The sequence below is a fragment of the Leguminivora glycinivorella genome, chromosome 26 (assembly GCF_023078275.1).
Source record: "Leguminivora glycinivorella isolate SPB_JAAS2020 chromosome 26, LegGlyc_1.1, whole genome shotgun sequence".
In the NCBI taxonomy this organism is placed as follows: Eukaryota; Metazoa; Arthropoda; class Insecta; order Lepidoptera; family Tortricidae; genus Leguminivora; species Leguminivora glycinivorella.
This window is the reverse complement of record NC_062996.1, coordinates 9074321-9096549: the sequence shown is the minus strand read 5'-3', so window position 1 is coordinate 9096549 and position 22229 is coordinate 9074321. Positions and strand designations below refer to the sequence as shown.

General features: G+C 38.1%; 1 protein-coding gene across 1 annotated transcript in view; it reads right to left on the bottom strand.

Moving 5' to 3' along the window:
* Nucleotides 1-22229, bottom strand: part of LOC125239766 (1-phosphatidylinositol 4,5-bisphosphate phosphodiesterase epsilon-1-like) — a 234420-nt gene that overhangs the window by 166684 nt on the left and 45507 nt on the right. The window contains exon 4 of the mRNA XM_048147438.1: nucleotides 11302-11444. Coding sequence (XP_048003395.1) covers nucleotides 11302-11444 — 143 coding nt within the window. The remainder of the gene's footprint in view (nucleotides 1-11301; nucleotides 11445-22229) is intronic.

Below are 22229 nucleotides of genomic sequence, written 5' to 3'. Positions count from 1 at the left end.
TATGTAATAAGATACTGCTAAAAAAGAACAGGAAATCGACTATCTCTAAAATATGATATTTAAATTAATGACTTTTCTTTTTCACAAGAAAATACTTTTAAATTACATATTCATTGAAAAGTTTGTTTAGAAGCGACTCCACACATCCCCTGTTCCACTCAGAGTGAGTATTAACGCGGGTTCGCTCAAATATACTGTGTACACAGTCTTACATCATAATAAACCTCGATGCGGGCGCGGTAAAACAGAGCCAAGTTTCTAAACTCATGTTCCTGTAAATGACCTTGTACTTATTCATAACATCTATTTAATATGGAGAAAATAAACAGCGCCCGAAACAGTTACTTGATAAAACAAATTAGAATGAGAAAAGGCTAGTTTTCTACTAGTCAAATCTAGTAAAATTATGTTTATACATGTCTACTCTCCATATTTACCTATCTTCTAATTATATGGTGCTTTATTTCGTGCACTGCATAACATATTTTTTTCTACTGTTATTAGTGTTATTCGTCATTTACAGTGTCGTGCATAGATCTTTAAAACCCTACATAAAATATGCCAGACGGGGCCCGGCGCCCCGCGCACCCACGCAAACGATATAGCTATTAAAGCATTGTTAGGAGGTCTTTAATGGATATAGCGTAGCGCGGGGCGCCGGGGGAGTGCGGGCGACAGGGCGAGTGCAGGAACAGAGGGGAGGCCGACAAGTCAAAATACAGGAACCGAAACAGTGCAAATATAAACGAGCGAATAGAAAACTATTCAAAAGTAAGTGCATGGTCGTAGAAAAAGTATTATATTCAACGGTGTTTAACTGAGTCAAAAATTACTCGTGGCGTCTTTATTAACAATTTTCGGCTTCGCCTCAAATTGTTACTCACGCCACTCGTCTTTTTTGACCACACTTAAACGCCAGTTGCATAAAATACTATATTTTAAGTATAGGAAACTAGCCTATTATTGTCATCGCACAAAGATTCTGTCTCTGGCAATCTAGACTTAAGTAAATATAAGGAAAAAAACTGTAAGCAAGGGAAGTATATCCACCTGGTGCATCAAAATATTCAATGTATTAGAGGTAAAGATTTACAAATTGAACTTTTTATGAAGGATTTTTATATAGATATTTTATGTATTACTGAACACTGGTTAAAAAATAATGAATTAATGCCTCAATTTATTAATCACCAGGTAGGAAGTTCGTTCACCAGGCATAGTTCCATACATGGTGGGTCGTTAATTATAATAAATAATCAGTTAAAATTTAAGGAACGCAAGGATATTGTGTCCATGTCTGTTGAACGGACTATAGAACTAAGTGCAGTAGAATTGGAGCAATTTATTGTTGTGTGCGTGTATAGGCCGCCATTAAGTAATTTTGAATTATTTGAAAGCATAATGGAATCTGTGCTACTGAAAATATCGCCTTCCAGCAAGAAATTACTTATTTGCGGCGACTTTAATGTAAATATTTTAGAAAATTCGACATTAAGTTGTAGGCTGTTGAATGTTTTCAAATCATGTAATCTGAACCACATTTTTATGGAGCCTACTAGAGTGACTGCTACTAGTGCAACCTGTATAGATAATATTTTCACAGATATTTTTCCTATTACAAAAAATGTAATCAGCAATTTAGAGTCCGACCATTTAGGTCAATTAATGGTATTTGAAGCTGCTAGGAAAAATACCTTGAAAAAACAGATAACTTTTGTACCAGTAACCTCGGACCGCGTGGAAAGAATGAAACAGAGTTTAGTTCAGGCGCTACCCGTTCTGTCTCCAAACATGAGTCCTAATGATATGTATAATTCATTCTTTCACACATATATGGAAAATTATAATACGATATTTACAACAAAAACGGTCACGGTTAGTGATGCATCAGTTTTTAGTGAGTGGGCAACTGCAGAGTTACATCAACGAAGACGTGCATTGTATGCCTTGTATGAGGAACGGCGGTTTAATACGAGTGATGAATTTAAAGAACATGTCAAACAATTTTCGAAACAGTTTAAATTAGATTGTCATACCGCTAAACGTAATTATTTAAGCAAGAAAATTAAAAGTAGTTCCGATATAATTAAAGCAACGTGGAAAGTAATTAACGTGGAGACTGGTCGGTCAAAGCAAAGAACAAATAAACTGAAATTAAAAATTGATGGCAAAATTGTAGATTCCAATTTAGAAGTAGCAACAGAATTTGAAAAGTTCTTCACTGATATACCAGTTTCCACAACTAGGCACTTAAATTCATCACCCGCATCTGCCGTTACATTGTTAGAAGATAATGTCACAGAATGTAGTAGAGACCTTGTATTTGAACATGTTAGTACCTCAGATATAATTAAGGCATTTCAATCAATTAATGTTAAAAAAACTTGTGACCTCTGGGGAGTCTCTATCCATGGTGTTAAATCTTTAATAGAAATTGTAGCGCCTGACTTGGTAGTTATCTTTAATAACAGTGTTGATTGTGGTGAGTTTCCTGATCTTATGAAACACAGTAAAGTCATTCCATTATTTAAATCTGGTAGCACATCCGACCCCACTAATTTTAGACCGATATCAGTGTTACCGACATTCAGCAAAATTTTTGAAAAGTTAGTGTTATTTCAGCTATTGCAACATTTTAACATCAATAATCTAATGCACAATAAACAATTTGGTTTTACACGGGGTCGCTCAACAACCGACGCTGGTGTTGAGCTAATCAAACAGATTTTCGATGCCTGGGAGGAGTCACAGGATGCCTTGGGTATCTTCTGTGATTTATCTAAGGCTTTCGATTGCGTCTGTCATGAAACACTGATCAGGAAATTGCACTACTATGGAGTGCGAGGATCGGCACTGAATTTAGTCAAATCTTACTTACACGATAGAATACAAAGGGTCGACGTGAATGGACAGCGCTCACCGGGGTCACTAGTCTCTATGGGTGTACCGCAGGGATCAATATTGGGGCCTTTCCTGTTCCTTATCTACATTAATGACCTGCCATATCTTGTAAAGACCCACCATGATATAGTATTGTTTGCAGATGATACTTCCCTTATTTTCAAAGTCAAACGTCAGCAACAAACTTGTGAAAATGTAAACAATGCTATTTCCGAAGTAGTTAATTGGTTTAGTGTTAATAACTTATTGTTAAATGAGAAAAAGACTAAATGTATTAAGTTTGTAACGAGTAATGCTAAAAATGAACAAGCAAGTGTCGTTGTGAAGGATGAGGAATTGGAACTGGTAGATAGTACAGTTTTTCTTGGCATAACTTTAGATTCTAAACTTCAGTGGGGTCCCCATATTGCTACCCTCTCGAATAGACTGAGCTCTGCAGCATTTGCAGTGAGCAAGATCCGTCAGTTAACAGACGTGGAAACAGCTCGATTAGTTTATTTTAGTTACTTTCACAGCATTATGTCATATGGTATTTTACTATGGGGCAGTGCTTCAGAGATAAATACCATATTTGTTCTGCAGAAGAGGGCTATTCGAGCAATATACAAAATGAACCATAGAGACTCACTTAGAGATAAGTTTAAGGACATTAATATAATGACAGTGCATTGTCAATATATTTATGAGAATATTGTGTATGTACATAAAAACATTTATAAATTTAAGAAAAACTGTGATGTACATAATATAAACACTAGAAATAAGCATAAGCTTGCATTGCCCTTCACTCGGCTCCATAAAATTAAAAAATCATTCATGGGTAATTGTGTAAGATTTTATAACAAACTTCCTAATGCCATCACTGAACTGTCTTTTTTTAATCGATTTAAACATTATGTAAAGCGTATACTGATCTCTAAAGCCTACTACAGCACACAAGACTACATGAATGATGAAACACCGTGGGATACAAGTATTGTTGAAAACCATTAATTATATAGCTTATTAATGATGATAATTATTGATAATTCAATGTATTTTTATACAATTTTTTTGACATTTAGAATTTATTCTAGAAGTTTTTATACTAGTATTTTTTTATACAATTTAGATTGATATCATTTTATTAAATCAATGTAGTTTTAAAACAATATTGTTTATTGCACCAATAAATTGCTCTGATATTTAGAATAAGATGAATATTGTACACTGTTGACAATTTAAAAGTGCTTATTGTAAGCCTATTTGAATAAAGAATATTTTGATTGATTGATTGATTGATTGCACGCATTTCATTTATATTCTTCTTCATTCAACTAACCAACTTGGCTTGTCCCACTCCCGTGCGTCCTGTTTGTTCAGTTAATGCATAATATTATCGGTGTTTCAAAAAGGTCGGGTGGATACACGTTTCAGGGTATTATTAAACATTGAATAATATGAGAAGCTTAGTATAATTAAGAAGAGGTATTCTATGAACGTGTTTCGAAATGGCGACGCAAATAAAGTATGAAAATTGAGACAGGTTGATAAAAAAGCGACGCAATACGATGCGACGCATTTTTTAACCCCCGACGCAAAAACGAAGGGGTGTTATAAGTTTGACGTGTCTGTCTGTCTGCCTGTCTGTCTGTCTGTCTGTCTGTCTGCCTGTCTGTGTGTGTGTCTGTCTGTGGCATCGTAGCTCCCGAACGGATGAACCGAGTTTGATTTAGTTTTTTTTGTCTGAAAGCTGAGTTATTGAATCAGTAACTAACCACAAAATTAAAATTTTGAAAAAACCCCTGACCGCGACATAGTAGACCGATTTTCATAAAACATGGCTAAGAACACTCCCGACTAACTCAGCTTTCAAACAAAAAAAACTAAATCGAAATCGGTTCATCCGTTCGGGAGCTACGATGCCACAGACAGACACGTCAAACTTATAACACCCCTTCGTTTTTGCGTCGGGGGTTATTAAAAATAACAACGACTTGAAAAACTTGTTCCATAAACTCACATACGCGCTTCAATGTCTTACTGGTAAAGGCTGTCTTTGCTGCTATTCGAAAACAGATAGCAAAACTGCATTTTATCCACAAGGCGGCAAAGTAATTTCATACAAATTTTAACTCGATGTCTCTGGCTGCTAGATTTTTAACCCCCGACGAAAAAACGACGGGGTGTTATAAGTTTGACGTGTCTGTCTGTCTGTCCGTCTGTCTGTCTGTCTGTCTGTCTGTCTGTCTGTCTGTTTGTCTGTCTGTGTGTGTGTCTGTCTGTGGCATCGTAGCTCCTGAATGGATGAACCGATTTCGATTTAATTTTTTTTATTTGAAAGCTGTATTAGTCGGGAGTGTTCTTAGCCATGTTTCATAAAAATCGGTCCAAAAGGTCGCGGTCGGGGGTTTTTTCAAAATTTTAATTTTGTGGTTAGGTATTTTACCTGTAAATGATGATTTTGAATCATAAATATTGAATACATGGATGAATTTGATTCATTTTGATGTTTTATAGTCAGTATTTTGTTCGTGTTGGTGTGGTGAAAAATGTTGTGTTTCACTCGGCGGCAAAGTTTGTTTAACCTTCGTGCCTTGATACCCTCGCAAAGCTCAAGATTCCATTTTTGATACTGGAATCTTTCGCTTGCTCAGGTATCAATATTGGAACGTGCGGTTAAACAACTACTTTGCCATCTTGTAAATAAAACAAATAACTATTTTATGTTAGGGATGACAAATTGAAATATTTTTTATTCTAATATTTTTTAAATTCGAAAATTGTGCAATGCTCCAGACAAGCTTCCACCCCCTATTTAAGGGATGTGGGGGGCTAGACAGAGATAAAAAGTAGCTTATGTCACTTTCCCTTCCTTCAACTACCTCCACTTAAAAACGACATCAATTCGTCGCTGCGTTTTCGTGAAAGACGGACAAACAAACAGACACACACACTTTTCGATTTATAATATTAAAGTATATATGGATTATATACATACATACATACACCACGCCTGTATCCCATAAAGGGGTAGGCAGAGCACATGAACTAATGTTTCAGTGCCACTCTTGGCAAAAAGGGGTTGAAAGAAATCCCAATTGTGACATTGCAGTGACAGGCTGCCAGCCTCTCGCCTACGCCACAATTTAACCCATATCCCATAACCCTATAGTCGACTTTTACGACACCCACGAGAGGGGGTGGTGAAATTCTTAACCCGTCACCACACGATATATGGATTACTCACCAAAAATCATAATAAACAAACATAGCACATAACTTTAACAATGGTTGACGACCTGGCGGTCTTTTCGCTAAAGAGCGATCTCTTCCATACAACCTTTGAGTCACTTTGATCTCCTTATTTTCGAATCAAAAACCATCTTCTTCTGTAGTAGAAGGTAAGGCCAGCAAGTAGTTTCCGCCGGCCTACAGACTACGGAAACAGCTGAAGGCCGAAAGAAACCCCTGCCGACCGTACCTATTTGCTGACGATCTTCTTTTCTTCTCATTTCCTTCTGTTCTTCGTACTGTCTTCTGTCTGATGATAAATAGTTCTTCTTAAGGTGACAAAGTGTGGCTAAGAACACATCCGACTAATTCAGCTTTCAAACAAAAAAATAATAATAATCTATAATTGATCGGGTATATTTTCAACTGCATATCTAAAGTCAATAAAAGGTTGTTTAAAGCAATAGTCCTGCAATTTGTCATTACAGTATTGACCATAAATATGCAGTTGGTTATGGAAACTTAAATAAATAGGCATAAAATAAATATTTAGGTATTTACAAAACATGTTAACAGCACAACAGTCGAAACTAAACCACTGCTTTAAACGTTAAGAAAATAATGAATATAAATATAAAATATAATTAATGAAAATATTCCAAGCGACGGCATGTAAGCCGAGCCGGACAGCGAGGTGCCATTGTTTACGCCCACTGCCCTTTTCTGTCCTTTTCATCTGCATACAAAAGTGTGAAAGAGAGACCCCTATATTAGCTCGTTATTTTGGATGAAGTATAAATCGGTTCATCCGTTCGGGAGCTACGATGCCACAGACAGACACGTCAAAGTTATTGCACCCCGTCGTTTGTGCGTCATGGGTTAAAAAGAGAAGAATAATGTGCTCAGGCCAATAACGCCAGTCGCTTTTCGGTGAAGGAAAACATCGTGAGGAAACCGGACTAATCCTAATAAGGCCTAGTTACCGTAGTTTCGTAAAACTAGTATCTACGCCAAATCTTTTGATTATTTGTCAAAGCAGACCCCAGGGTGGCTAGCCGAATGGCACAAACGCTCACGAAACGCTCACGAAACGAAGCGCTAGTAGATATCTATCTCTATCGCGCTTGCGCATTGGCGCGACAGAGCCAGCGGCGTATCGCTTTCGTTTGGCGTCGGAGAAATGCCATTCGGCTACGGGGCCAGGCTTTCACAAGCTGTGACGAATGCCGGGATAACGCAAGGAACACTCTAAAAAAAATGAAGACCAACTAAGAGCAGTTTTCTCTTAGTTGACGTTAAGTTAATCACTAAAATTACGATCTTATATAATTCAAATAAAGCCGATTACTAAAAACAATAAGGGAATGTATGATTGAACTAATAACTTAGGTGTTTTGTTATTCCTAACGATTGTAAAATGTTGAATCAATTATTAACTTGTTAGGCATAACTATGTAACGTTGGTTGATTCAATCCTTAGTTGAACTTACTAAGGTAATTTAGTTAGCATAATTATTTTTAATGGAATTATTGAACAAGATCTTAATCGGCTCAGTTACGTTGCAAAAGTAAGAGCAATCAAAATTACCTTATTTGATGTGTCTAAGATCTTATCAGGTTCGTATGGAATCAAGATGCTTGACTACGACTATCAAAATATTGATAGGAGCAACCAAATTTTTTTTAAAGTGAAGATGATGATGAACGTGGGCACGCCCTAACGGAGATGGTGGGATACCCTAGAAAATTCCTCACCAACTGGTTAGAACAGGCACTAAACTGGGAGTCATCCACCTGGAACCTCTGTCAGGAATAGAGGCCTCTGGCAGATAATAGTATTTTATACAATCGTGATATAATACAAACCTTTTCAGTCGAGTACCATGTTTAGGCCACGAAGCTTGCTGAGTGGCCTAATAGTACGGTATGAGAGTGAAAAGCTTTAATTTTTTTTATTTTATTATAAAAGTACGTCCACATCATATATATTGTAGATTACATTAACAAGCATTCAAACAGGCATTAAGTACTGATATATATGACAATTACGGAGTACATAACATTCTCTCATATAATGCAGCGAGCTCCAACTAATACTATTATCTAACCTAGAATTACACAAGAACTAAATTTAAATTACTTAGTTTAAAAATATATAACATAACTACACGAATTAAGTTCAACTATAATTATTAACTTGTTTTTACAATTTTTGTTGTTTTTTATTTTTATTAATCATTTATTTACCCTTTTATCATCCCCCCTTATTATTTTATTTTTAAATTCGGATAAAGTGTCGTGGAAAATGTCGATGCAAGTCCCGTCCCTTACAAAGGCATTGTATGCAGCGCAAATTCGTACCATGGGCGACTGCAGTCCAAGATTAGTCCTAGTTGCTGGTAGCGAGAAAACTTTCGTTATGGGTTGCCGAGGATAATTATATGGTGCAGTTAGACAGAGTCTCTCGAGCAAGTTACTGCAATTTACTTGTCCGTTTACGACCTTGTGCAAAAAACAGAAATCCAGCATTCGTCGCCGATCGCGTAGGCTGACCATGTTATATTTGGCGAGGCGACAGTCGTAGGTGTTTCTATGCGAGAATCCTGGAGTACCATAAGCCAGATACCTGGTAAAAGCTCTCTGTATACTCTCTATGCGTTGCGAATGCACATGATAGAATGGATTCCAAACAATTGAGGCAGATTCGAGATGGCTGCGTACCAGTGTATTGTAGAGGATTATTTTAGTTTGCTGCTCTTTGAAACCAATGGAATTTCTCTTAATAAAACCAAGCATCTGTGCAGCTTTTTTTACTATGGCGTCAATGTGAGCATTAAAATTGAGCTTATTGTCAATTATGACGCCAAGATCCCGAACTTCAGAAACTTCTGTTATGTTTGTACCGCCTATCTCGTACCTATATGCAAGTGGTTTTTTTTTCTTACAGAATTTTATAAAAAAGCACTTGTTTGCATTAAGAGTCATGCGGTTTGTATTGCACCACGATACTATATTGTTAAGGTCACCCTGCAGCAATTTTGCATCAGAGTCACATGTCACTGATCTGTAAAGCTTGAGGTCATCTGCATACAGGGAATAATTAGATTGTTTTATGTGGTTCGTAATGTCATTTATAAATATGAGAAAAAGGACTGGACCCAGGTGTGAACCCTGTGGTACTCCTGAACTGGCATTGTAGGTTAGAGATTTAAAGCCATGCACAGCCACATTTTGGGGCCTGTTACTTAGATAGGACTTAAACCATTTGAGCCAATTACCCCCCACTCCAAAAGTATTAAGCTTTTGTACAAGAATTGTATGGTCAACCTTATCAAAGGCACTGCTAAAGTCCGTGTATACCGTATCAACTTGCAGGCCCTTGTCAACATGCTGACACAAATTCGAAACAAAAGGCACCAAGTTCGAAACTACGGAGCGTCCGGACCTAAAACCATGTTGATGATCTGACATATAATTGTCTACAAGTCGCGAGAGTATTGGTTGTACAAGAGACTCAAATAGCTTTGAAAAACACGACAAAATAGAGATTGGGCGATAGTTTCGTACGTCAGCTTCATCTCCTTTTTTAAAAACCGGGACTATTCGCGCCTCCTTCCATGCAGAAGGAAAACATCCATCAGAAAGTGACCTATTATATATTATAGAGAGGGGCAAAGCCAATGCTGAGCCGCAGCGCTTCACAAATATAGGAGGTATACCATCTGGACCAGCACCTTTAGAAGTATCTAATAATTTAATTGCCCGCAATATCTCAGATTCTGTTAGGTGTATTTTACTAATGTAGGCATCCGATCTGGGAGGGATGTCACCAAGCGTGTTGTTGTCACTGTCGCTAGAGCTAAAAGAACTGTACACTGAGGAAAAGTGCCTAGCAAATAAGTTAGCAATCTCCGGGCCCGATGTCGCCGACATGTCGCTTAAGAACATTCTGGCAGGGAGAGTAGAGTGTCCACCTCTCTTGTTTTTAATATAGTTCCAAAATGCTTTTGGGTTACTTCGGATGTTTGATTCAATTGTTTGTTTGTAACGTTTAAAACACTCATCATAAAGTTTGTGACATCTACTACGAAGTAACTTAAACTCCAACTCGTCTCGAGGGTTCTGGTATTTACGGTACTTTTTGTGAATTTTACTTTTTTCATGTAAGAGTTTTATCAGCGCTTGGCTAAACCACGATGGATATTTGCCACTTCTGCTGCTCCGCTTTGGCACAAATTTACTTATCAGGTCATTCAGCATTTTATAAAATTCTGTAGTCATTACATCGACACTTTCCAAGCCTGATAGCGCGTTGTTCCAGTTTATCTCATTTAGTTTGTTTACCAAGTTGTTATAGTCTGCTTTGAAATAATTGTTAGATACATTTGTTTTGGGTTTTAAATAGCTAATGTTACAGTATGACACCATTGCTACCAAGCTGGGGTGGTTTTGATAACATTTACTTAATGTGTCCAGTTACTTAAGCTTAATTATATCACTATTGTATACAATACTTTTTCTACGAGTCATCATCTTCATCATCAATGGACGGAAATATCAGCATTCAAGTTAAAATTAATGTTAATAGCGTCGTTCACCGTTGTATCAACATCGAATTACCTAGCAACCAATTGTTTGTAATAAACGTCTCTGATTGGCCGATAACGCGACAGATAAAAAAAAATGTGTTTCAGATGCAGAGAAATTTACCGAATTGTATGAAGTTCTATTTTTGAAATTATTACAGTTAACTAAAGTCTACTACTTATAATGAGATATTATAGTTGAGTCGGAACTGCCATAGAGTATCCAACACTGAAAAGTTAGCACTTATAGTTTAGTCGATGGTGTCCTAATTGACAGATTACAGTCGACGAGTAGAAAAAATACTTACTTGAGCCCCGCAACGATCTCCATAGCGCCGTTGAAATTGCCAATATTCCAACAAGTCAGGGCGTCTCGTAAGACGCAAGCTAACACCGCCTTCCGATCTTCAGATTAAGGTAAGTTAAGATAAGACAATAAAAAAAAAACTAATCCCGCAACGATTTCCATAGCACCGTTGAAATTGCCAATATTCCAACAAGTCAGGGCGACTCGTCAGACGCAAGGCAAGCTAACGCCGCCTTCCGATCTTCAGATTAAGGTAAGTTAAGATAAGACAATAAAAGACAAGAAAATACTCACTTTAGCCCAGCAACGATTTCCATAGCGCCGTTGAAATTGCCAATATTCCAACAAGTCAGGGCGACTCGTAAGACGCAAGCCAACGCCGCCTTCCGATCTTCAGCTGCTTGTGACAAGACCAGCTCTGTCACCCACGCTGATACCTGTTGACAAGATAAAATTAAGAGTATAATACTATAACCTCGTGGCGCCCAATGTACTTTCTAAAGTACATAATGGTTTCAATGGAATTTTAACTTTCATGTAAACTAATAAAATATAATTTATTTTGTTTCTAACGTTTTTTGAACAAATGAAATTGAATTAAATCTCAAGTACAATAAGAATGCCTGCTACGCCACGGTCCCGGGTTCTAATCCCGGTAAGGGCATTTATTTGTGTGATGAGCACAGATATTTGTTCCTGAGTCATGGATGTTTTCTCAATCAATCAATCAATCAATCAAATATATTTATTTCGTCATCACAGGTAACAATTAGGTGACAATAGGTTATATTATTTATATCAGCCATGATGAGCCGTGTAGGCGTACGAAATATAATTTGGCAATATATTTACAAAGCAGATCGTAAAATAATTACCTTAATACTAAATACATTTACATAATATTTACACTAAATAATTTATATTCAAAGTACACATGCAATGTCAGGGAAAAATCAGAAAGAAAAAAAAAAAAAAAAAAAAAAAAAAAATGGTATTTATGTCAAAGTTATACATTCATCATCTAAAAATTCATTAACGTTATAGTAGCACTTATTACAAAGAAACATGTACAGCACACTATGTATATTTTCTATGTATATAAGTATTTATATATTATATATACTGTTGTCTGAGTACCTGCAACACAAGCCTTCTTGAGCTTACCGTGGGACTTAGTCAATCTGTGTAACAATGTCCTATAATATTTATTTATTTATTTAATCAAAATTCCCTAGCAATAATTTTGTATGGTGGGCGCTACGAGGATAGTATGTACTGTTAATATGACCCTTTTTAACCCCCGACGCAAAAACGAAGGGGTGTTATAAGTTTGACGTGTCTGTCTGTCTGTCTGTCTGTCTGTCTGTGTGTGTGTGTGTGTCTGTCTGTGGCATCGAAGCTCCCGAACGGATGAACCGATTTTGATTTAATTTTTTTTTGTCTGAAAGTTGTGTTAGTCGGGAGTGTTCTTAGCCATGTTTCATGAAAATCGGTCCACTATGTCGCGGTCGGGGGTTTTTCAAAATTGTAATTTTGGTTAGGTTATTAATTTAGAACTTTGAACTATCACGTTCTGCAAAACAACTCATACACGGTGTTAAAAATAGTATGTATAATATTGGCTATGAGAACAGAAGAAAAAAACCTTATCCAATTATTATAGGCTAGTTTCCTACTAGTCAAATCAGCTTCTTTTTAAGAACTGTCAAAACAATTTGCTAATATGGAATTACTATGAAATACTGAGGAGTGACGTCACGGTGAATTCATTTACTTTATTTCTTTCTCTTTGACTTATTAAATATAAATTTTGTGTAAACATAACTGGTGTCCATATTTTTCTTCTAATTAGGCGGTATTTTATTTCGTGCACCGCACAAAAATATTTTAAGTATAGGAAACTAGCCTATTGCGATATAAACCTGCTCAAATCTAAGAAATTGCGGTATCAAAATGCACCTCTGGTCACATAATTCCTTGTCATTCTAAGTCTAGAATTAAAATTAAATAATGACGAGTGACAGAGTTAATGAAGTAATAGCGGAGAAGCCATCACAAAACTCCATTAATATTCATAATTAGGTAATGAAATATTATTATTATTTGACAACCGGTCTGGCGCAGTCGGTAGTGACCCTGCCTGCTGCGCCGCGGTCCCGGGTTCGAATCCCGGTAAGGGCATTTATTTGTGTGATGAGCACAGATATCTGTTCCTGAGTTATGGATGTTTTCTATGTATATAAGTATTTATATATTATATATATCGTTGTCTGAGTACCCACAACACAAGCCTTCTTGAGCTTACCATGGACCTCAGTCAATCTGTCCTATAATATTTATTTATTTATTTATTTTCAGACAAGACATTGAGGTAAAGTACTAATTAAAGTCTTGGACATTGACAAACTATTTGTTAAAATAAAAAAAAAAAAAAAACCCCACCACGACATAGTAGACCGATTTTCATGAAACATGGCTAAGAACACTCTCGACTAACTCAGCTTTCAAACAAAAAAAAAATCGAAATCGGTTCATCCGTTCGGGAGATACGATGCCACAGACAGACACACACACACAGACAGACAGACACGTCACACTTATAACACCCCGTCGTTTTTGCGTCGGCGGTTAAAAATTACAAAACCCGATGTATAAGCAAAGAATTACTTCCAATTCTGTCCAATATCAAATCAGCATAAATGAAACTATCTGTAAGGTCTCTTACATAAAGCGGATTATGAAAATGACAGGAACCCTTATTTCTACTTAAGACAAAAATGTCACAAGTTACACTACATTCGACAAAAAGCGTTATCTAAATTCGACATGAAGTCTAAAGAGGTAAGGTTGAAATTTTTTGTAGATAGCTAAAGTTTGAAAGATATTTTTGCCTGAGGAATATTTCATAAAATTTGCATTGTATGATGACCGTTTTAGATTACACGGTAGGACATTTCTGATAGGATTAGAGTGTGTGCATTGGGAAGGAAAAGTTAGGACATGATTGATAAAATAATAATGATATTGGTTGTCATATGGATAGCGTGGAATATTATGTAATTCTTACTGACATATCCGATCAAATCGTATGTAGATAGGGCTGAATCAGACGGCATGCGAACTCGCAAGCGATTTTAGGTACATTACGGATTGTTGAGGTTACAAAACAACAGCGCACCAATCAAAGACCCTAAATATCCATACTAATACATATTATAAATGGGGGGTTCCCTCTATTTGGCATAAATTTAATTGTCCGAAACGATTTTCGCATAACAGACTTCGCATAATCGATTTTCGCCGAATGTTAATTTGGCAGAAAACTTATTTGTCATAATCGAAAATAATACGAATAACACATTGTCCGAAAATAAGTTCGCATAATTCTGTTTACGCCGATTGTTTTTATGAATAAAATTAATTCGCATAATTGTATTTGGCATATTTCTTAAAATCAGAATATCCACCCATACTAAATGCTGTTAAGAGAGTCGGTTTGGTTAGGTTAGAACTGCGACCTCAACAAATAAAACATTTTGTCAAGAATTTCGGTTAGGTTAGGTTAGAACTGCAACATTAATATAGTAGTATTACCTATGATAAAAATTCTGCGTAGTAAATTTCCACTAAACCATGTTATGCAGAAATAATTTATGCATAAAAACCATTCGGCGAATAACCTTTATGCATGAAATATATTCGGACAAACAAAAATATGCCTAGACAAATTATGCGTAACTATACTATGCCATAACAGATTATGCGAAAGGTGAATTATGCCAATATAGATTATGCCAAAAAGAATTCTCGATTGTAAAATTATGCCAAAACAAGGGGAACCTATAAATGGGATAGTGTGTGTCTGTTTGTTTGTCCGTCTTTCACGGCAAAATGGAGCGACGAAATGACCTGATTTTGTAAGTAGAGATAGTTGAAGGGATGGAGAGTGACATAGGCTACTTTTTCTCTTTTCGCACATGAGCTTACCGTGGGGCTCAGTCAATCTGTGTAAGAATTCCCTATAATATTTTTTTATTGAAACCGTGAACCTACCTAAGTACATATATTACTATTTCAATTTCATTCAATATGTTACTGCGTATCTACGTCTAACAGTATCTGCCCTAAGGATCTCTGTAATTATATTACCTTCCTTGGACCTTTTCTGAAGGGCTCTTTCAAACCTTTTTGGGGACCCCTGTTTGCCGAGACTATTTCTTGCCCAAACACTTAACTGAGACGGTCAATGAGAAGTTATTTATAGTTTGTGTGACTGTAACACAATGTATGACATTAAAAAAAACCGGCCAAGTACGAGTCGGACTCGCGCACCGAGGGTTCCGTACAAACCTGCAAGGTTTACAAAGTTCGTTCATTATGAGGAAATGGGTAGTAAGGTTAAAATTATTAAAAAAAAATATATTATGTGATGTAACTAAAAATTTATGGTTTTCGTAATTTTTCCTTTATCTATGCTATAAGACGTTGCTTCGTACCAAATTTCAAGATTCTGAGTTCACGGGAAGCACCCTGTAGGTTTTGATTCCCTTGCAAGTGTCGAAAATTTGCGGCATAAACGGCTGTATCTTTTGATTGCGTTGGCTTAGAAGTTTGATTTTTTCACAGCTTCAAGGGACAGTAGACCTGAGTAATTGATATAAATTTCAGCTTCATACCTCCACGCGTTCCTGAGAAAAAGGGTCTTGACAGACGGACGGACGGACGGACAGACGGACAACAAAGTGATCCTATAAGGGTTCCGTTTTTTCCTTTTGAGGTACGGAACCCTAAAAATCATCCATCCATCCATTCATCAACGCCATCCATCCATCTTAAAGGCCGGCAACTCACCTCCAACACCTCTGGTGTTTCGGGTGTCCGTGGGCGGCGGTGATCGCCTACCATCAGGCGACCTGTGTCGTTTGCCTCCTATCCCATAAAAAAAAAGCTCGGCTACACATGCGCGTTTTGAGAGCGTAGGCGGAGCGTTAATGGAGCGAGCGCAATGATAGCGGTGCGCTGGACGAACGCTGGCGTTGCGCCCAGCGGACGCCGGCGGGACCTACTAGCCCGGTACGTTTGTTTCCCCCGCGCGTCGCACCGCGCGCCGCTGCCGCCCGCCGCTCGACAAAATTCGCGCGTGTTGTCGCCAGCGGCGGCGGTTAGTGGCATTTTTAGGCTTTTGTTTCTCCCGCTCACCGCTCGCCGCTGCCGCTGCCGCAATTCGCGCATGTCCGTGGCCAGGCCGGCGCGGATTCCGCTCCGCTAACGCTACGTTATCAAAACACTTTTATGTGTGGCGGAGGCTTAAAGAAAGGAGTGATATTTTATGAAATCAAGCTCACAGGTAGGGTTTCATAGAAAGATGGCACGTTAAAACCGAAAATTATATATTATATATAATTAGATATTTTCAATAGATTATAATTTAACTTGTGTTCATTAGAGAAGATGGCACGTGTATGTTATTTGATAAATAATCATTATTTTTGTTAATAATTAGGTACGAATATTAACATAAGCTCGAGCCTTTGTTATATGATATACACGGTGTTGCATGAGGGAACCTAAAGATCTTAACAACGCATGTCTGACTTAAACTGACCGGGATATAGACCGTGATTACCTTTTTGATTTTTGTTATTTGTTTGTGTAAAAAACTGGTGAAGTCAGAATTGAACAAACGTAGTGACACTGAAAGTAGTGTGTTTGGACAGACCATCGAGTGTGAATGCGACCAGTGGTAACGCTGAAAGTGAACGCAGCCGACGCGCGCGAAGGAGGGTAGATCGCGCGCTGTCTACGCAACTTTAAGAGGATACGGTAGCGAAAATGCTAAAATGGAAAGGAGCCCCCCTTTCAACTTGGGAATTTTAGTTAAATATACAAGTGTTATTAACTAGATTTATCGAAAAAAAATTGTCCATTAAGAACAACTCAGTCAAAAGATATTTCAAAAAAATCTTTAAAATCGAGGTTCCGCTCTCGACTCTTTCCTCCTTCAAAACTTAATCAATCGGAACGAAATTTAAGAATCTGAATAACAATGAAATAATCTATGTCGGACCGTTTAGCTTTTTTGGTTAATTGTTACCAATCTTGAGTATCACACCTTTTTTTGCGCCACAATGAAAAAGGCCGTTTTTGGAAATTTTTGATTGGCTCTAGAGTCTTTAAAAAGCAGAATATCAAAAAAATCAAAACGGTCCGACACAGATAAAAATAATAACAATCTGTGTTGAAAAAATCATTGCTCTATCTTCAAAAACCAGGGAGGAAATAGTCGAGAGCGTTTGTATGGAGAATTGACCCCTACCGTATCGTTTTAACATCCATCCCGTCAGTTTTCCGTGATCATGATGCATGTAACTGCGTCGAAATACCGAGAGCTCGACAAAAATCAAAAAGGTAATCACGGTCTATATCCCGGTCAATATAAGTCTAATGAAAATAACCGTGAATCATTCAAAACTCTTAAAGCATTTGTGATGCCAAAAGAAAGATAAAATGTTATATACTCGTAAGTTACTAGGGGCGACAAAAGTCACTGTTATGAAATAGGCTACAGAATTTCATTTCTTTCAACCCCTTCTTTGCTAAAAGTGGCACTAAAACTTTACCAGTTTCATGTGCTCTACCTACCTTTTTGGGAATACAAGAGTGAGTGTATCCATACTAATATTATAAATGGGAAAGTGTGTGTATCTGTTTGTTTGTCCGTCTTTCACGGCAAAACGGAGCGACGAACTGACGTGATTTTTTAAGTGGAGATAGTTGAAGGGATGGAGAGTGACATAGGCTACTTTTTGTGTCTTTCTAAAGCGAAAGAAGCCATGGGCAAAAGCTAGTGTATTATAATTAAGTACTTAAAGTACTATTACGCCGTGTCTTGCGTGGGCGACGGTCGCGCGACCGTCGCCGTCGCGTCTCATACTTCCATATCGATAAGGTTTGATTTCGTATGCGTCGCATCGCCGTCGCGCGACCATAGCGCGACCGTCGCCCACGCAAGTCACGGCGTTACTGTTTCATAAAGTTTAGTCGATATTTTGCCCTCTAGACTCGCGTGGGTGGTTGTTGGTTACGCCGCCCTTAGGAACGGAAATATTATGAAATAAAATAGTGTGGGAGGGATAAAAACCTCAATGTTACCCCCACCATAGAAGAATAAGTAACGGAAGAGTTGTAACTCTATACATCAGTAAATGCGAGTTATTGTACAGGCATAGCCGGTGAGTAAGGCTGCCAGAGCTCAACGAGGGTGCGGTGTGTTGGTGACGGAAGGACCTATGGAACTAATTTGTTCCGTCTATTGTCCTTTGAGTCGTCGGCAACCCGCATCCTCCTTAGAACTTGTACACTCCTTTTTGCTGTGTACTTAACACAGCAAAAGGGAGTGTACAAGTTTCTAATGGGATGGCAACGCGTATGTGACACTCCTTGAGTTGCAGGCGTCCATAGGTTACGGTGATCGCTTTCCATCAGGCGGGCCGTGTGCTTGTTTGCCACCGACGTAGTATAGAAAAAATTAAGTTACATCTAGCGACAATCACGCGTCTAATAGCTTGATTCTTGAACGAAACTAGGTGTCACGGTATCTCGTCTGCCAAAACTTTAATATTAGAACAGTTTACAACTTATATTACAAGCAGAAGGAATTGAAAACAGAATACTGATTAATACTATTGTAATATTAGCTAAAAATTGATGAGCAATTAGACTTTTCGTTCGTCGCGACATCTATTGACAAGTAGCAGTACTGATAATTTACGCTAGTTAATGAGTGATTGACGCGTCATTGTCGCTATTGGCTTCGTGCGAAGTGCATGGAGGGGGTAATCAAAGCGATCGCAGTGCTTGCGGTGGTCAAAATCGACACTGATTGTGGTTGTCATCTATCAAAACTCATAAAATATAATACAATGTGTAATGTTTGATATGGGGCATCAATGTTGTTTCGTTGTTAATTGTAAAAATAATGGCATAAATAGTCGTTGCACGTTCTATGAGTTTCTTAGAGCACACTGGATATTGGATCAAAGAACTAAATGGATAGCTACGGTGAAAAGAAAACGTAAGTGACATGTCAAAACAAACCATTACAATAAACTATATTTAAGCTTTGTTTACCTAATATTGTTCAATACGCTGTTAGTATTTTTCCTACCGTAAAAGATTATGCTTAAAGATTCAGGCCTAGCCCGGGAATAGGCCCGTGTCGGATATTTCTGCGGCCGTGGACATGACTAGGTATGTACTCACGTTTAGATTTGTTTTATATGGCATTAACGGGACGGAGGTTTAGCGAATACCATATCACTAGCTCGAAGAACTTGTACCATTACTCCTATGTTCTTCAAGATTCTTTATATGCCCTGCCAGCACCAATTTATTGACTCTTTCTGTAGTCTGGGGTTGGAAGTTTATACCGTGAGTAATGCTTTGGAAACTGATTTTTGGTATTATATCCATGTCTTTATAATATATCTACCTAAATTACACTTGAAATAGTAGCTCTTGTTATTCGATTTATTTAAAATTAACGAAAAATCGTTAAAATACAGAGTGGGGCCTGTAACAAAGGCGAAGAATTGAACTGTAGGCTATTCTCCTTATACTGATCAACATTTGTTCAGTGACTTTTAAAAATTATGAAGTCTTAAAATTTTTAATTTTTCATACAAAATAAATATTAGCTTCAATGTACGCCATTATTGTTGTCATTGACGTTGTCTGTCACACTTTAGACTTAACAGAATTCGCAATACATTACCTCTTAGAAAAAACTTTCAAGGGTGATAAAAATCAAAATACATGTTATTTTTAAAAGTCGCCGAACAAAATGTTGATCAGTATAAGAAGAATAGCCTAGAGTTCAATTATTCGCCTTTGTTACAAGCCCCACTCTGTATAATGTTTGTTTACATGTAATTTTTTGTCATTTTCCACTTCAAGTTCACATGGTAGTGGGCGTAATTGTCGTGCACGTAGCCAATATGTCACTTAACTATGCCTATAAAAATAACTCGCATTAGGGCCATTTTTTTCAAAGCTGTCCACCCCACTTTTTTTGTAACACGGGTATTTTTTACGCGATTAATACTCAGAATCGCGAAGTCTTTCGATCCTGATAGGAGGAAAAAAATGTCCCAAGATTTCCATACATTTTTTTGAACCTTCCATTCCGTTACCGCCATCCAAAATGTATGAAAATATATATATATTTTTTTATTGCACAGGGAGACAAACAGCATATAACTAGTGGCTCTGTGAGCTGTAGACCTTCGCGACATGCTTAGAGAACGCAAAGCTGAAAAATATTAATTGATTGTCACAGTCCAATCACGACAGTGACAGTTTCAAGCGACATAATACTCGTACGCTATATAGGTACTTAACACAAACCCATTTATGGCAATTACTGCATTTAACGAAATTAATCAAAAACTGCGGAGCTATCGTGCTAGCATTGCTGCCCCCCCTCGTGGATGCTTCGCCTTCCGTCCCACATTTTGTTTTGTGAGCGTATCGACGCTAGTCCGCGAAGTGGACTGTCTATTGCTCTTAACCCTTCGAGCCCCAAGCATCTATATGTATTTACTTATATTTTACTGACATCATATGATGTCGCTGGGACTCGAAGGGTTAAGGGTGACAATTTTTTTTATTATATTACTTTTTACTCTTGAGGGTAACAAAAAATCCCAAACCTGACTTGTTTTAAATACTACGTAGAACTTTATTTTTTGCGGGGGCTTCACCCCCTGTGCCCCCCTGTATTTGCTCTTAAGGGTCACAGGAAAACCCTAACCCAACTTATTTAAAATACTACGTTGATCTTTCTTTTATACGGGGGGCTTCGCCCCCCGAACCCCCTGTTGCTCTTAACGCTCACAGGAAAATCCTAACCTAGCTTATTTTAAATACTACCTTGATCTTTCTTTTATGCGGGGGGCTTCGCCCCCCGAAACCCCCTTGTTTTGCTCTTAAGGGTTACAACAAAACCCTAACCCAACTTATTTTAAATACTACCTTGATCTTTTTTTATGCGGGGGGCTTCGCCCCCTGAACCCCCCTTGGCTGCCTATTTTCGCTTTTCAGGGTCACAAGAAAACCCTAACCTTACTTAGTTTAAATCCTTAATCGGTATTTCTATTTTGCGGGGGGCTGTGCCCCCCGAGCCCCCCGTTATTTTCCCTCTTAAGGGTCGCAATAAAACTTTAACCTTACTAAGTTTGGATACTTAGTTGTTCTTTATTTTTTGCAGGGGGCTGCGCCCCCGAGCCCCCCCCCCCTTATCTTTGCTCTTAAGCGTTGTAAAAAACCCTAACCTAACTTATTTTCAATACGTACTACGTTGGTGTTTCTATTTGGCGGGGGGCTTCGCCCCCCGAGCCCCCCTTGGGGATTCTTCGCCCCTCTCTACTTAGTTTGGATACTTAATCGGTATTTCTATTTTGCGCGGGGCTGTGCCCCCCGAGCCCCCCCTTTTTTTTTCCCTCTTAAGGGTCGCAAAAAAATTTATCCTTACTTAGTGTGGATACTTAGTTGATCTTTCTTTTTTGCGGGGGGCTGCGCCCCTCGAGCCCCTCCCCCTTATCTTTGCTCTTAAGCGTTGTAAAAAAACCCTAACCTAACTTATTTTCAATACGTACTACGTTGGTATTTCTTTTTGAGGGGGCTTCGCCCCCCGAGCCCCCCTTGTGGGTTCTTCGCCCCTCGCCGTCTATTTTGTTTTTCTTATCAATTTTGGATTTGTAAGCGTGTCGACGCTAGCCCGCGAAGTGGGCTGCCTATTTTTGCTTTTTAGGGTCACAAGAAAACCCTAACCTTACTTAGTTTGGATACTTAATCGGTATTTCTATTTTGCGGGGGGCTGTGCCCCCCGAGCCTCCCCTTATTTTCCCTCTTAAGGGTCGCAAGAAAACTTTAACCTTACTAAGTTTGGATACTTAGTTCTTTCTTTTTTGCGGGGGGCTGCGCCCCCCGAGCCCCCCCCCCCTTATCTTTGCTCTTAAGCGTTGTAAAAAAACCCTAACCTTACTAAGTTTTGATACTTAGTTGTTCTTTCTTTTATGCGGGGGGCTGCGCCCCCCGAGCCCCCCCCCCTTATCTTTGCTCTTAACCGTTGTAAAAAAACCCTAACCTAACTTATTTTCAATACGTACTACGTTGGTATTTCTTTTTGGCGGGGGGCTTCGCCCCCCCCCTTATCTTTGCTC